Here is a 15984-nt window from a genome sequence, read left to right on the forward strand (position 1 = left end):
GAAAGCAGCAGTTTTCACACTCTGATGCAGATACTTTTGACAACACGCCTCTGTGGGGCTGCAAAGCGGAGGGAGAAGAATTAATGTTTAATACGCTGTGAGTGATTAGCCTTATCTGTAAATAGGTGGCAGTCATTGTGTCTGCAGCCTGTATCTGCAGCCTTTTAATCTTTTATAAAGTTGGGGGGGGGGGGCAGAGCAAAACAGAGGAAGGGTTTGATGTAAGGTATAGGCTGCTGAAAGGTGCATTTGTGTTACATTGTTCACCAGAGGTCCTTTTGAGCTGTGACAGTCATCTCTACATTTAGGAAGATGGTATAACTCACCATCCTGATGGGGAAAATTTGGGTTGGAAAGCTTAGCAGCATCATCCCCTCTCCCACAATGAATGAACAAAAGCACATGACCTTGAAGCACATGAAGCACATCAATTCTTAAATTCTCCCGCTTAATAAAGAGGAAAAAAACAGAAACCATAAATATAATAATGAGCATCCTTTTGGGTAGAGGTCAGCTGATTTATTGGTTTTGCCAATTATTCAGTACTGATAGGACTTCTTAAAAACTTTCTTTTTTGGTGGAGCTTGGCTACAATAGTTGCAGATGACCATGCACTTTCCACATGGAGGCTCCGTACCCAAAAGTAAGTAATATTGTTGTGAAATCAGTTATGAATCTTTTTCTTGATTAACTGTTTAATGTAGAAAATGTTTCAAAATAGTGGAAAATGCCCATCACAATGAAATAATGATTCATTAATCGACTAATACCTTAAATATTATTTTTTTTTAATTTTATATTATAGTTTTTGGACAACATTATGTTCAGTTTTAATGGAAATACATCACTGCCACATTCCTGTGCACACTTGAATGCATGCACAACTATAAACCTTCCTTAGCCTTAGCCGGACAACTCAAGCTGTCTTGTTTAGCTTTTCACAAACACCACAGCTGAACTTTAAAAATGCATTTATTTGCTGGAAGAAAACTATTCTGTGATACTGTGATGAAAGTTTTGTTTGCATAACTATTATGGTTTACTTTTCACAAGTGTTTCTTTGTCAAGCTAATGATTTCCTTCCTTTTGTCCACAAGTCCATTGAGGGAGGTACGTGCAGACTCACAGAGAGGGAGAAAGAGGACAAGCTGCAGTATTTTTCTGAAGTCCATTTTCACAGGCTTAGTCAAATTCCTGGTGTGTCAGTTCAGTCAAACACACAGTCCCAGAACCTTACAACAATATCTCCAGAAGACAGATGTGCTGAGGACCTTGCATGTACTCATATGGTCTAGCTCAGTCCCCCCTCCCAGTTTCTCTTCAAATGGTACAGTCCATTTAAAAAGGTGCTTGTCATCTCTCAGTGCTCTGTGTCCTTTCAACAATCAGCTGCAGGGAGCACATTTCACAGGGGCACTGCTGGTTCTCTAACACACACACAGACACACACACATGCACACACAGACGCGCACACTGTCATGCTGTTACGGAACTCTTAGACACACACACTCACCCACTGACACACACACCACACATACACCATCTCCGAAGCGTACACTCCTCTCAGCAGATACACATTTCCCCTGCCGGATGCCTCTCTTTTAAGGAAAGGACAAATTGCTTTGAGGATTTAACTTGGCTTTCTCACAAAAAAAGGAGCGAGAACAGACAGAAAAGGGAAAGAGGAGGGATTTATTTGGGGACACCTTCCTTCCCAGGAAATGGTCAACTTGTCAGCATGACACCTTGTCTGGATTCCCCTCTCCTCTTCAGGCAAAAATCCTGAAAATGATGGATGACAACAAGCAGCTGGCCCAGCGCATCGATGGGGCCATTCAGTCCGCCAGCCAGGAGGTGACCAACCTGCGCTCGGAGCTGAGCGCCACCAGCCGCAGACTGGCCGAGCTGGGGGCAGCCGAATCTGCCAGCATGCTTGAGACCCTGCAGCACAACCACAACGGTAGGAGAGCTGCTCAGACAGTGAAGTGAGACTTACTGTGTGCTGAGAAGCTACAAGCATGTGTAGAAGGAGAAGTGCACGCTGATGCATCTGTGTATCTGTGTGAGCCCAAGTGTATATTTGTGCATGTGTCTCTGTGTGTGATGTATGGTGAAAGTTGAAAAACTCTCTCTGTTCATGGGCAGAAGTGCATATTTGAAAGTCAGTAAGCGGCTGAGTTGAACAAAAGAGGTTGGGAGTTTGTTCTGGCTTTTGTCTACACTTAGCTCTCCCACAAATTCCCTCTCATGTTGAATAATTAACCTCCTGAACCTTTAAGAGGGGGGTAGTGCTGCACTTTAGTAAGGGCAGAGTGGGTAAAGTTACAAGCTCTTTTTAACTGCCTGGCACTCTGTCTGCATGTTCATTCGGTTCTCCTTTAACCGGGCAATGGATCTGTGTTTCTTGAGCAGGAAGGCAAAGGGGGCTGGTTTTAGGGGTTGCTGTGGGTTACTGTTACTGAGAGCTGTTTCAATGGCTGCCTAGACTGTAGAATGCTGTCCTCTGAGTGTGTGTGTGTGTGTGTGTGTGTGTGTGTGTGTGCTACAGCTGCTCTGTTTGCCCTTTTCCAATTTTTTTTTTTTTTTTTTGCATCCGCTTTGAAGCACAGATAAGTTACACATTCATGTTTTTGTGCTTGTGTATATGCACAAGCATTGTTGGCTGCATTAGCACATGTGCTCATGGGCTGTCATGTCATATAACTTCTGGCATGCACCTACTTTTGCTGTTTCCATAGCAGTCAGCTGGTACAGTTAACTGACTGATAGCATACGTTCCTCCCGACTGACAGCACTCTATTCTGAAACCATGTCTGTCTTACAAACTGAGATCAAGCTCAGTAAAAGGTCTGCTGAATTTCTTGTCTTACATTCACAGGGAAAAACTGTAGGCTAACTTCTTTTTACAGTGACAGAGAGTTATTTAGTCCTCACTTGACCTCTGTAGTGTTTTTTTTTTTTTTTTTTTTAAAAGAGGAAAATGTGAGCACAGGCTGCCTTACACAACTGGACAGGAACAGTTTGGTCATGTGTCAGTATTGTTTTACAATGCACTGCCCCTGTCGCTTTGTTTTTCAGTTATTTCACTCTGCCTGTGTATGTGTGTGTGTGTAAGCTTTGCGGTGTCCCTTTAACCCTGATGCATGCTCACACTCCTGCCGTTTCCATAGTAGTGTGTGTGTGTGCTCGCGTGAGTGACGACAAACATTCCTCTGGGAGTGTTTGTGCACTGATGTCATTGTCCCTTGTAGCTGCTTCTCTGCTCAGCTGAAATGATGCTCAAAATGTGCGTGTTCTGTGATGTTCATCAGCAGAGAAGATTAATGTAACTCATGTAAATGGCACATTTTTTAAAATGTTCACAGCCTGTCTGAAATGATACACTTTGAGAAACACCTATCACCTATCTTACACCTATCTGCAGAGCTCTCTCGAGGTCTTTTGTCAGATATTATCGTCTAGAAATACAGTGTTAAGTGCTTCAGAGTGGCTCTTTTTTCAACCTCAAAAAATATCTTTTTCATACTGAAGATTTAAGCTTGCTTTTTCCAGCCTTTGTTTGGTCTGCATATCTTATACTGTCATCGTATCTCTGTCAATAAGTCTTTTTTTTTTCGCTTCACACCCTCCTTTCACTGTCTTTTCTCAACCCCCTTTCTATCCTCATCGCTGTTCTTTACAAGCCCAGGGATGTATAATAGAAACGGCTGGGGATGGGGGATTAGGTAATTTATCACCAGTGACTGTGTTGAGAAAGGATGTGTGTGCGAAGGGTCGCTGGTTCATTGCGCAGCCGGCAGAGTGGGAGTCCTGAGGGAAGCTGTGTTGGAGGTGGTACCTGGCACTTCACTACCAGCAACACAAACCTTGATAACAGGCTAGCTTGCCTTAATTGCATTTCTGCTGCCTGTTGATTTGCATTTGCATGTTACATTCATCCCAGGAAGTGCAAAAAATTGTGAATAAATGGGAGTGCTTAATGTGCAATCTTTTTGTGGAAGTCTGTGGAGAGGTATAGGCTCACAATTGTTTCTAAAACCCTACCTCTCTCAATCCATCTTGTACCACGTTTTATCCTCTGAGCTCACTGGAGGATACTCATGTGGTAGTTCATGAGTGTCCCCCTGGACTTAAATAGACTGCATTTAGCTTTGTTGTGGCACTGAAGGGCTGCTTATTTAGAAAAATGCAGAGTAGCCATGAAACTGGCTCAAAACTTTTGCCTATAGCCGCAGTTTGTGCTGTTCTCATTTTGTCTTTGTGTGTGGGTGAAAATGTCACCTCCAGCTTCACTATGGAAATCAGTAAAGTGAATGAGGAGCCCATTCTAGTGCTCATTCTGCCTTATATTTCTTTGTGGTGACCTTTTAACTAGAGATGCTGTTGAAGTATATTTCATTTTACTTTTCAGTTAGTGCTCAGTAGTGGTTGTAGTGGACAATAAACTTTTATTCTAATTATTTCAAATTAAGAAATGAGATTCATACCGCCCATTTAATAGAGGTACATACAGGTGGAGAAACTTTTCTATATGCAGCTTCCAATTTGTTTAATTTACCATAAATCTAATGCTTCAACTTTAAGAAATCATAAAACATTTTGGTCAGCTACTATTTTAATTCTTTTTCCAAAAGAAACATTGAAAAGTGGAAGCAAGCAGTGTAAACTGGAACTACTGAATATACTTTCTTAGTGTTTAGCAACCTTATTACCTGATCATTAGCTGAATGTCACTGACTTCTCCAGAACTCACTTTTGGTCTGAGAGTGAAAATCTGCCAATACTGGTAGAAATGCAAGTTTTGGATAAAACATGGGATATTTTTCTGTTGCTAATTGTTTTCCAACCGCCTCTCATGAGGAATGATAATGTTTATTGATTCAGCATTTAGAAGTTGAGACAAGGTCTCTCTTGTTGCATTTAATGACTCACGCATTCTTGAAGTTAAGATTTAGAGTATCATATAGCATTTACAAAATTATCGAATACATTGCTGCCTAAATGCAAACTGCATGCTTATTCATCTGCTGCTCAATAAAAGGCTTCACAGGATGTCAGTGTAATTATTTGATTTAATCACAGATTTTATCCTCATGGTAATTAAAAAAACAAAAATATATTAATATTCAAGGAAAGGATAACCAGAAGATCAAGAATGAATGAGGCCTATTATATCATTTAGTATGGAAGATCTTTATTCTCTTTACATCACTAATGAGAAGACAAGCCCTGCATGTTTTAAAGCTACTGAGACTACATTTGTTGTTCTGTAATTCTGTTCATGAAAAGCTTCCTTGGTCACTGACATTAGATATTAAATAGGACAAAGGCTATTTGTTGCGAGGCTGTCTCTTTAAAAAGTAGTAGCTCCTTTAGAGGTGAAGAGAAGAGCAATGGAGACATGACAAGACTACTCATGCTTTTAATGTTATTAACTAGGGCTTAAATTGCAATGAAAAGCACCTTTACTATAGCCCAGCATCTGCACAGCATGTGGTGTTGGGTGTGTCTTTTATTTTATACTATTTTATACTATACTATTTTACAAGCAGCTTAAAGCAAGTGGGACAGCCCACACCTTTCTCTGACTGGCCCCACCTGCAGTCTTCAGATTGATGCAGCATTGTGATGGCATTCATCGATAGAGGATTTCGAAAGTGAATGCAAGAGTCTAAGCTTTTCTGTGCCAGCTGTATGGCAGAACCCATACAGTGGGCAAGAGGGAGAAAATGTATGCTTCTTCTCTGTGCTTGTGAGTACCAGACTATTCATAAACCACTACAGAAATGTCTCATGTCCCTCAATTTTACATTTTGTGGAACAAAAACTAATGTATTGACTTCCCTGGTATCAAACCTTAAGCTTAAGAAGGTAACATGGCATTTCAGTGAAATTACTTTGCTTTGTGATTGCAGTTTTTATGTATGAGAGCAAATCCTCTGCTCAATGAGGCTTCTGTCATTCTGTGTACACCATTAATGTAAAGAGACGTAGAGAAATTTTTCTTGTACAGTAAATGTCTCACTATGTCTCACGGAGCTTGGACATTTGCAGTACTGCGGAGTGTGGCATACACACATGCATACACTGACACATGTAGCACACACCCCCAATTCCCACAAACCATTTTATTTTGCTTATCTGGGGTCTGGTCATGGTGGAAGCAGGCTAAGCAGGGTATTCCAGATGTCCCTCTCCCCAGCAACGTTTTCCAGTTCCTCCTTGGGTGATCTTGAGGCATTCCCAGGCCAGATAAGAACTCATTTTGGCCGATTGTATCCATAGCCCACTTCTTGCTTGGGGTAGCAACTCACTCCCAAACCGGAGCAAGCAATTCACAATTGTCTGGCTTGGCCTCAGAGTTGGAGGTGCTGACTTTCATCCTGACCACTTCACAGTTGGCTGCAATGCAATAATGAGGTTCCCACAGCAGACACTCTCCTCAACTCAGCTCAGGAAATAGAGATAAGAGAATACATTGGGGGAGTCTCCAAGTCCACAAAAGATTGGTTGAGCAAACTCCCGGCAAAAATGCTGACCTCCCAGCAAAAATGCAGGGGTAAAAAGCTGGTCCACTATTCCATGGCTTGGATAGAATCTGCATTGCTCATCCTGAATCTTCAGTAATCAACACACAAGCCCCAGTTCTTCAGATGTCCACAGGGTGTGTGATAGTTGGGTTCACAGCCTGTTCTTTCCACAGCGTGGGCAAAGTCCTACTTTCCCTTCCTGAGTCTCCATTGCACTCCCTCACCTGTGCTTTTGCTTCAGCAACTGCCACGGCTGCAGCCCATTGGACCCCCCTTTAACCTGTCTGCTGTTTCAGAAGATGCTTTTACCAACTGACGCAGAAAGATCTCCTTCTTCAGCTTGACAGGATCCTCCCAGTGTCTCCACCAGCGGCTTCTTAGACCACAAAATGCCATTTAATCAAATTTTGGGTAACCGTTGGTTGTTATTATGTCAGACCCTGCTTTGAAAACCACTGATTCAGAGGATGTCATTCCAAGGCTGCTTATTATCTGCTAAAATTTTTCTACATGTAATTTCCAGGACAGTATAAAAAAAATGAAGATTAACTCTCCTGAAAGGTACAACAGTTTTATAAGAAAAGCCTTGTGATTCATAACTTAAATATATCGAGTAAAGATGGGATTTGCATAATTTGGAAAGACACTTTTATACCTCAGCTATTTGAAAATGTCAACAGGCTTTCACTTAAATGTTCTACCCTCTTCAGTTAGGGTAATGTATGCACAAAGGGGTCTTTGGCATGAATTTTGCTTGAGTTGCTTCAAATGTCACTGCTTTCTTTTAATAGTGATTTTAGTGCTCAATTTGTTACTTTAGACTGCACTCCTGTTTATGAATACTTATCAACAGTGTGTGAAATAAATTGTGTTGAATAAATTCTAATTATTTCAGTTTATTTCAGTTATTTATAAAATCTGAAGGAAATATCTGGTATAAATATTACGACTTCTGAATAATATATGACTGCCTAGTTTATAACAAACACAACAAGTTTAAACATATTTTTTTAAACCAGTGGGAAACCAACACATTTTAGATGCCAAAGCGCTGAAAATTTGATCACTGTCTTTGCTGCATCAAGCCCCAGGGCATAAAGATAATTTCCACCATTCTTTTATTGTTAAGTTGTGGCCCTGTCAAAATCCCAGTAGATCCACTCAAGTGTAGACTGTTCTCACATAGATAACAGGTTTTTCCATGAATTGCATTTTCTGCTGTCTTTTGTCTACACAACCAAGGTCTGGAAAACCTGACATGCCATTACTTTTGTACCCCCTCACACTCCCTATCATTGATTTGATGAAGGGGGATAGGTGTAAAGCTGCTGTCGCTCAGAGAGGCATTTGATGCAGAATGCCAGCAGGGTGTCTGAAAAACAAAGAAACAAAAAGACAGGAAAGATATAACAGGGTAATGCAGTCCTAGAGGCATGCAATGAATTACCTCAAGCTGTGAAAATGGCACCAAATCTCATTAGTGATTTTGTCGATGGAGATAGCTTTTGAATCCCTCTCTGTCTATGGCAATGAGAAACTTAATGACTTGTGTAAGGAAAATGATAGTCCTCCTAAGGTTTCATGTTTATAGTGTGTTTTATGGACATTTATCTGACAAAGTAGTCCAACAGATGGTTGCCCATGAAAGCAGTCCTCAAGCACTACCACAAAGCTTGGAAAAGCCACAATTGCCTTTGGCAAACTTCATTTAGCTCCTCTCCTGGCATCAGTTGCAGTAGGTTTCCTAATGAATCCCAAGTTTAGAATGTCTCACCACCCACTGGAGGTTGTATTTCAAATGGAATGACCCATGTCGATATAATTAATAAGGCTGAGACCCGAACATGTGGTTGAGCGTAGTCATTACTTGCCTATAAAACATGTTAATGATGAGTGATGTCAGTCTTTAACTATATGTTTAAAGGTCATTCATTTAGATGTACATGTTGTCATCAGCTGAGTGAGACAACCTTGTGAATTACACTGATTACTATGTAGTATATAATACAGCATATGATGTGCTCTGTGTGTTCACAATATTCTGGGTGTGTATTCACAGAGCTCATGCAAACACACACACACACACGTGCGCACACACACAACTCTCTGTGGCCTTCCACTACTCTCTGTGGCCTTGTCAAAAATTATTGAGCAAAGGGGGAAAGTATGTTTCAGTTATGTAGCAGTGGCTTTGTTTGAAGTTACAATTCTAATGCTAATTAACTTGCACCCCCACGACACATTATTTATTCTCTACCTGAACACAGTCTGATGCCCTTTTTTTTGCATTTGGGTAGGTCAGGTCTGCAGTGTATTTTTGATGTTTTGGGTTGGTCACAGTATGCATTAATGAGTTTGAGTGGCTCTCGGGTATGTAAATGCAAGTTGCCCTCTGTCCTTCAGCCTGCCTTTCCTGAAAACTGATGCTAACAGTACTCTCACACACAGCAGCAGATGGCACAAGTGCGTGTGCTCAGTAATCGGTGACATTCCGCATATTCAGATGCCGTGAAGTGCAAAGGCTGAGCTGTGTCATGCAGAACTGTGGAAGCAGAGTTCCAGAAAAAAAGTGGAAAAAGGTTGCTTTAAGTGACGATATAAATGTCACTTTTCCCACTGAAAGATTTTTTAGGGAGGATTTAGAATTCTGTAGCTCCATGACGGTTACAGACCAGTTTAATGGATAGCATACCACGTGGATAGACTACTGTGAACAATGATTAAAATTCTCATTAATTTGATGGAAAGTTTCATTAGTGGGTGATGGTGGGTGGTGGGCACTACTGTTTTTAGTCTTTTGATGGCCTTCATTTTGCATGTTTGCCACAAGGCCTTGCAAACATACTAGAACAAACTTATTTCTCTAGATAATATGGACGAGAATCACTCGTAACTGTGCCAGTGATTATAAAGGAAATAGAAAGGGAAATGAGAGCAGCTGAACCGATGCCAGTCTATACTGTAATTACATCAGATGGGACACTGGTGTAGAAATTTGCACGGTGGAAGCTGATAGGTCTGCTCTGTTGCCGCAGAGAATGGCTTCTAATAGGCTGAGATCGGAGATGAGGAAAGTGTGTGCTCGTCAGCCGCAGAGCCCCCCCAGTTATTTTTGAATGATGTGATGTGACGGGGACTGGGAAGGAGGGCGTCCACTGCGGGGCTTCCTAAGATTTTGTCAGCAATTATTCACAATGAGGTGCAGACACACACATGGCTGTGACAGAAGCAATGATGAAATGACATATCCTCTGTTCATCTTGGATTTCTTGCAGCGGTAGATTGAAAGGATGTGAGTTTTGCGTATTTCTGTCCTCTGTTCCATAAGGCAGATTGTGTGTAGTATATGTGTTTGACCATTGCAAATCTAGACATCATCCTTATACTTCATTTCTGTGCAGGTCCCACAGTTGAGTACAAATTATTTTACATGACAGACATGCAGGCCATCCAAAGAAACATTACTAAGCATGAAATGTCCACACACTGTATCACATACTGAAATAATTTAAAAGGCAAGAAATAACATTCATGACATTTAATGCAGAGCAATGTTCATCTTCTTAAGGTCCACTTCTGCAACAGGGTGTTAATTTTGGATTCTGGCTGCAGGCGTACATGGTCCGAGCAACCCAAGATGTTAAGGGTATTTTGGGTGTAGGTATAGCGGAATAGAATTACTGCATAGCTCTGCAGAGGCATTGGCTTGCCTCAGAGCATTTTCAGACATATGTACTGGTCCTGGGTCAGATTTCTCCTCACACACATCCCACTGCAACCGTTTAGGAGCTGACAAATAGAGTGGGATGTCGGATCAGTGATTCTGTAAAGCCTCTACTCTGCTGTGCCAAACGGCTTCCACCAGCTCACAAGGGCCAGTCAAGGGAGCTGCGAAGGTGTTTCAAAGTGTGTTTGAGACATTGCCTTGAAATTGCTTTTGGAAAAGGGCACAGGATGTTATGTTCTTGGCCTAAACCGATGACGCTCAATGTTTATGTACAAGGTTCAGTGGGAGTGTGGAGGTGCTCATGAACAGCAGACACTGACGTAGCTATTTGAGTATTAAACACTCCCCTCCAACTCCCACATTTTGTACTTGACATGCTGCTTGGAGTGATGCCCTTAAATCTTGATGATAGTGTTGTTTAGTCACTCATGAGGAATACTAACAACAGTTTGCTTCCTGCTTTTTCTGTGATATAGGTACTCATCACCTTGGCCTTAGAATGTCTTTGGCTTTATGTCGTGTCATTCCTGAGTTGGAGGTCACAAGAAAGATTTTGGGATTACAGTTGTCCGCTTGTGCTTTGACAATACGTGCAGCTGTGAGCATTGCTACTGACAGAGATCCAGAGGTCAATAGCTGTAGACACATTACATCATTATAGCTATTGCTATGCATCAAAACATTTGATAAATAGCAAGCTATCCAAGTTGGATGAGGTAGCTAAGTGGACTTAACAAAGGGGATAACTGTTGAAAAATAATGGCTATGAGAAAGTTGGTGATTGCTGTTATTACTCTTGATTACAAGGATAAAGAGTCATTGGTTGGCATGACAAAGTAAGGGAGTGTATTTGCTGCTCGGCCATTTCAAAGTTTCCACATGATTAATCAAACCTAAGTCAGCAAAACTACTTTTTTACTTTTCACTATCCCTAAAGTGCACTCAATGCAATGCAATGTGCACTTTGCTTGGAAGAGACCAACATATTGAAAAACAAGTATAAATTGACAACGACACACATTCTCAAATCTGCTTTTCTGTTCATGTGTTTCTTGTTATCTTAACTCTATTTTCTTTTTTAATTATTATAACAACAATCAACAAACACAGACGCAATGCTGTTTCTGTGTCTGTTCTAGTCCGTCAGTCAGGCCTGGCTGTTGTGAACATGAGTGATCATCCAGCCTACAATTGTCCATCTATCAGCATGCAGGCTGTCCGGCCAGCTGGTGCCTGCTGGGTTGTCGGCAGATTGGACAAGCCTGGAAGTCGGCGTGGTGGCAGGTGGGCCCTGCCATTAGGTACCGTAATGCCCACTGGCACAGACGGGGCCGTCTCAGAGTGATGAGGAATAGATGGGGCATGTGTGGCAGAGGAGAGAGGGGGCCATCTTGAGCCATGTGTATGCCAACCCTGACAAATTGGATAAAGCCTCCAGTGGATAGGAAGGGCAGTGCCAGTGCAATGCTGACATATGAAGAGGACCGGCACAGTGGGTGGAGTGGGCACAGGGTGGGAGGGAGAGAGGGGTGGCGAGGAGCAGATGTGTGTGTCATCACAATCCTGGCATCATGCTGAAGGAGAGGAAGTACTTCTTTATATGAATGGACGTAAGCAGACCCTGTAGATGTGTTCTGTGTATGAGACAGAGAGAGAAGAGAGAGGACCTGCCCTTCAGTAACAAGGCTATAAAATGCTGCCTATGCTGTTACTTTCACATGTACACCATCTCTGTCTGGGGATACTCTTCATCCTCTACCTCATTAGTTTATTTCCACTTCTCGTGAACTTTTGTTTTTTTTTTTGGCTTTCTGCTCCTCTTGCCTAGTATGAAAAAAATGAATTGAAAGTCATACTGATGCATTTTGTGCACACAGACTTGCAGTGTCAGGTTGGAAACACTGTTCTGTCGCAATAAGAAACCATGCAGTGCATAACAATTTGCGCAGAGCCTGTTCAGTGAGTGAACAGTGTTGGAATATTATTTTGTGTAGGGTGTGCATAGGTGACTGTAAGTTAAAATGATGATCAAATGTGTACTTTTCTGGAAGCAACCAAGGCCAACCAAGACAACGTTTATTTAAAAAAACTAAAACCAAAAAAAACAAATATGTGGTTTACTGTCAAAGAAACTGCAGGTGTGCATTGAACAATTTTGCATCCTTGCATCAAACCTTCATCAGCAAGCTGAAGCATAATTGCTCTAAACTAAAGCAATTACAGATTACTCACAGTTGGTTTCACATCAGAAAAGTTGGAATTAACTCAAAATGTTTCTCCTGATTTGCAAGGACCAACCTTTTTCTAACAGTACTAAGAGTTTGTCATGTATGAGGATTCCTTAATTCAAATTGATTTACTGGTTTGGCAAAAAAACCCAAAACAAAACAAAAAAAAAAACCCAACAAACCTCTGTTGGCTGATGGAGATCTGTATCCCACTTAAGGATCTATCCTTAAGCATCTATTGCCTTTCATTTTATTGATTGGAATAATACTGCGGTGACCGTCACAGTGGTCATAATGAAGACATTACATGGCGAATAAAAAGATATGATATGTTGAGAGCAGTCAGCAGTCTCTCTGCATTGTTAATTGAATTTAACTGATATTGATTGTTTGGGCTGCTGGTCTGAGGGAGCCCATCTCGATGCAGGGAATGTGAATGGCCTCAAAGACTCAGCATGCAAGAGTGTTGGATGAGGGTCGATGAATCTGAAGGCATCCTTTGACATCCAGCTGACCATGGACCCCATGACGTCCAAATGGAGGATGTGACGTCCTAGTACAGCCATTAGAAAGTGTTCACTGTGTCACTATACCTGTTTAAAGCCTATTGTATCTTTATCGGGAGGAAGCTAAGCAGATGTCTGATCAATAGGCAGAGGAAAAGGGATAGAAGACTTACCATTACTAAATGCGTCTTTTATAAGCAGTCTTCAAGAAACAGTTTCAGACCTTCTGTTTTGAGCTATTGTTTACAAAGCTAAATGCAACGGACTGAAATTGTTCATTTTTTAAAACTCATAAATGTACACTAGGTAAGATTGTGGCAGTATTATTAAACCGTCGTACTGTGAAACCACAGGCGTATGCTATAATGATTACTTTACTCTTAGTTGTGATTTCTGGCATTCAGAGTTGCACATACTGGCACATCCTGTTGTAAACAAACCCCCACATAGCTGAATTTTCCACTTCTTAAAGAGGGAGGATGGTGCTACAAGAGTGTGACTGACATTGTAACACCTTTAAATTTCAATTTCCCAATAGTAGAAAGTTATATTTTTCACACTGATTCTTCACCTCTTCACAAAATGTCTGTATTGCATTACTGCTGTTATTAGCAAGCTTTTTCAGTTATTGTGTATAGATATTTTCTGCCCTTTACTTGACCTTTAATTGTTGCATTTCCTTGGTTGCATCAAAAAGCTGTAAATTACTGACTGAAAAATTGAGCCATGAAAATGTCTCTTACCACAGAAAAAGCCTCTAAAATGTTGTGACATGTCTTATTTGTATTTCAGAAGTCGGTTCTTATCTGAGACATAACAAAGGGACAGGTACTGCCAGCTGCTCTGTCAGTCTAGAAGTAGTGATGACACTTCAGGCATTGTCTTGTATCCCCCATCCAAACAAGCAGAGTTCAGCCAGAGTTCAAAAGGAAGTTGAGTGGGAGAGCGAGGTTTTCGCTTCCCCCTGTGTCAGTTACTCCCCACCTGGCAAAAGAAGTGTTTGGTTTGACAGCTGGTAGGTTGCAGATACTTCATTCCACCAGCCCTTCTTGTTTGAAACAAGTATGCTGTCAAGAAGGCTTTGGCATCTTTCAGGGAATATCAAGAGGGACCTTTGACTCAGCAAGCCTCAGGGGAACAATTTTATTTTTCAAAGACTGGGGAGAAATGCTGTACAATCCACCTGGCCAATGAAAAAAACATGTAATGGTAATAGTAATAATGGCGAGCAAAAACAGCACTTGTTAATCTTGCAGAGTTTCAGATGATAGACTGAGAGAAAAAATGATGACAGCATGATAAGCCTTGCATCTCACTGGGACTCAATGCCAGTTACTGAACTTTGATAAGGTTAACATGGACCTGGTGGCTTGATGCCCTTCAGCAAGGCTCTTTATTGTGTGTATGGGGGCACACATGCATTTTCTCTCTCTGTCAGTCACTCTCTTGCTCTCGTTATCTCTCTCTCTCTTTCTGTCTCTCTCTCTTTCACACACACACACACACACACACAAGTTATTTGCTTTGTGCCGTGAGTATCCATGTGTTGGCTGTGTGGACAGAATTGATTTCTTGTACAGGCCATAAAGCACAATGCTACAACTTCTCATTGTCAGAACCTACAAGGCTGTTACCTTGAAAGGAGGTGGATGCCACCATTAAATAGATTCATGGATAAAGTAATGGATATAGAAAAAACAACTTTATTCTGCGATAACCTAATAGGCTGTTGTGCTACTACCGTCCCAACTCTACTGTGGCAATTTGCTATACATGTTTTTGGGAGAATGATCTTCATCCTGGTAGGTTGTTTAATTCTAATTACTGTGTTATTTCTGCTGTATTAACAAAGTTGAGTTGTGGTGAAGATACCCAGAAATGTTTGCCTCTACTTTAGCAAGTTAAACTGAAAGGATGTGATGTGTTCATAAAAGTCAGACAGTTAGTAAATGTAAAGTTTTTTACCTCTAGTAGTGCTATGGAGCAATACACAGTCCAATGTGCATGTTCCAATACACGTTCCTGCCTCCGACCTTCCACTGAAACACCAAGATAGGCTGTAGTGTACAAACAAATTAAGCAATGAAGAAGACTGCATCTAAACATGGATGTGGATAATGAACAACTCAGCTTTGTAAAAGTTCTGTGACTATAGATGAAGAATACACATGTATTTGGAATGTAAACATTACTTTTATTTTATTTTTGTCAAAGAAAACTTGACAGGACATCATTAAGCATTAAAGCAATCATTCAGCTTTTTGGGAAACCGTCTTATATATTTTCTCTCTTTGTGTTTTTTCCAAATTTTCCTTTAGCAAAGCTAAGTGAATAAGAGTTGAATGTGCAACAAATTTGACACTTCAGCCATGGAGCTTGATGCAACAATGATTTCCACCAAACAAGATTTAACGTGGAGTGTATGCATAGTAATTGGAGGAAAAGTGTTCGGTCAGTTGCAAACTGCTGTAAAGATGTCCTAAAGCCTTGACGGATGTTCTTTTTTGAGTAGCTACAATTGCATTCATAATCACAGTAAATACCAGTGCTCTTATTATAATAAAGAGTAGCTTTAGACTGCATAAAGCATCATGTTGAGGGTATGTGCCTGTATCTGTGTTTGGATCCCTGTCATTATGTCTTGTTATTGTAAGAATATCCCTGGAATTGATGTCTCAGAGTATCTGGCTCCAAAGCAATAAGCTGCTTATATTAGATTTTAAACCCTTCAGATCACCAAACAACATCTTGGCTTTCCTTCCATAATCCATAATCAGACCATTCACACAAACTTTATCTGGATGCTTCAAAAATTCACTGGTGGATCGCCAAAACCCTCAACCTTATAATGTCTAATAAATCTGCAACTTGTAATGCGATCAATGTTTTCCATTTGCATATCTTACTTGAGTGGGTAGATGGATAGACGGCACTCAGTGGCCAGCGAAGCAGCTTGTGAGGAGGAATAAAGTCTCTCGCCTCATAGACAATCG

General features: G+C 41.0%; 1 protein-coding gene across 6 annotated transcripts in view; it reads left to right on the forward strand.

Moving 5' to 3' along the window:
• Positions 1-15984, forward strand: part of LOC124063310 (kazrin-like) — a 152251-nt gene that overhangs the window by 50638 nt on the left and 85629 nt on the right. For 5 of the 6 annotated variants that reach the window (XM_046396829.1, XM_046396828.1, XM_046396831.1 and 2 more), the window contains one exon: positions 1774-1960. In XM_046396829.1, the coding sequence (XP_046252785.1) occupies positions 1774-1960 (187 nt within the window). Of the gene's footprint in view, positions 1-1351; positions 1961-15984 lie in introns of those variants that run through there. The other variant, XM_046396833.1, reaches the window with a different exon arrangement.

Source organism: Scatophagus argus, chromosome 8, assembly GCF_020382885.2.
Source record: "Scatophagus argus isolate fScaArg1 chromosome 8, fScaArg1.pri, whole genome shotgun sequence".
NCBI lineage: Eukaryota > Metazoa > Chordata > Actinopteri > Scatophagidae > Scatophagus > Scatophagus argus.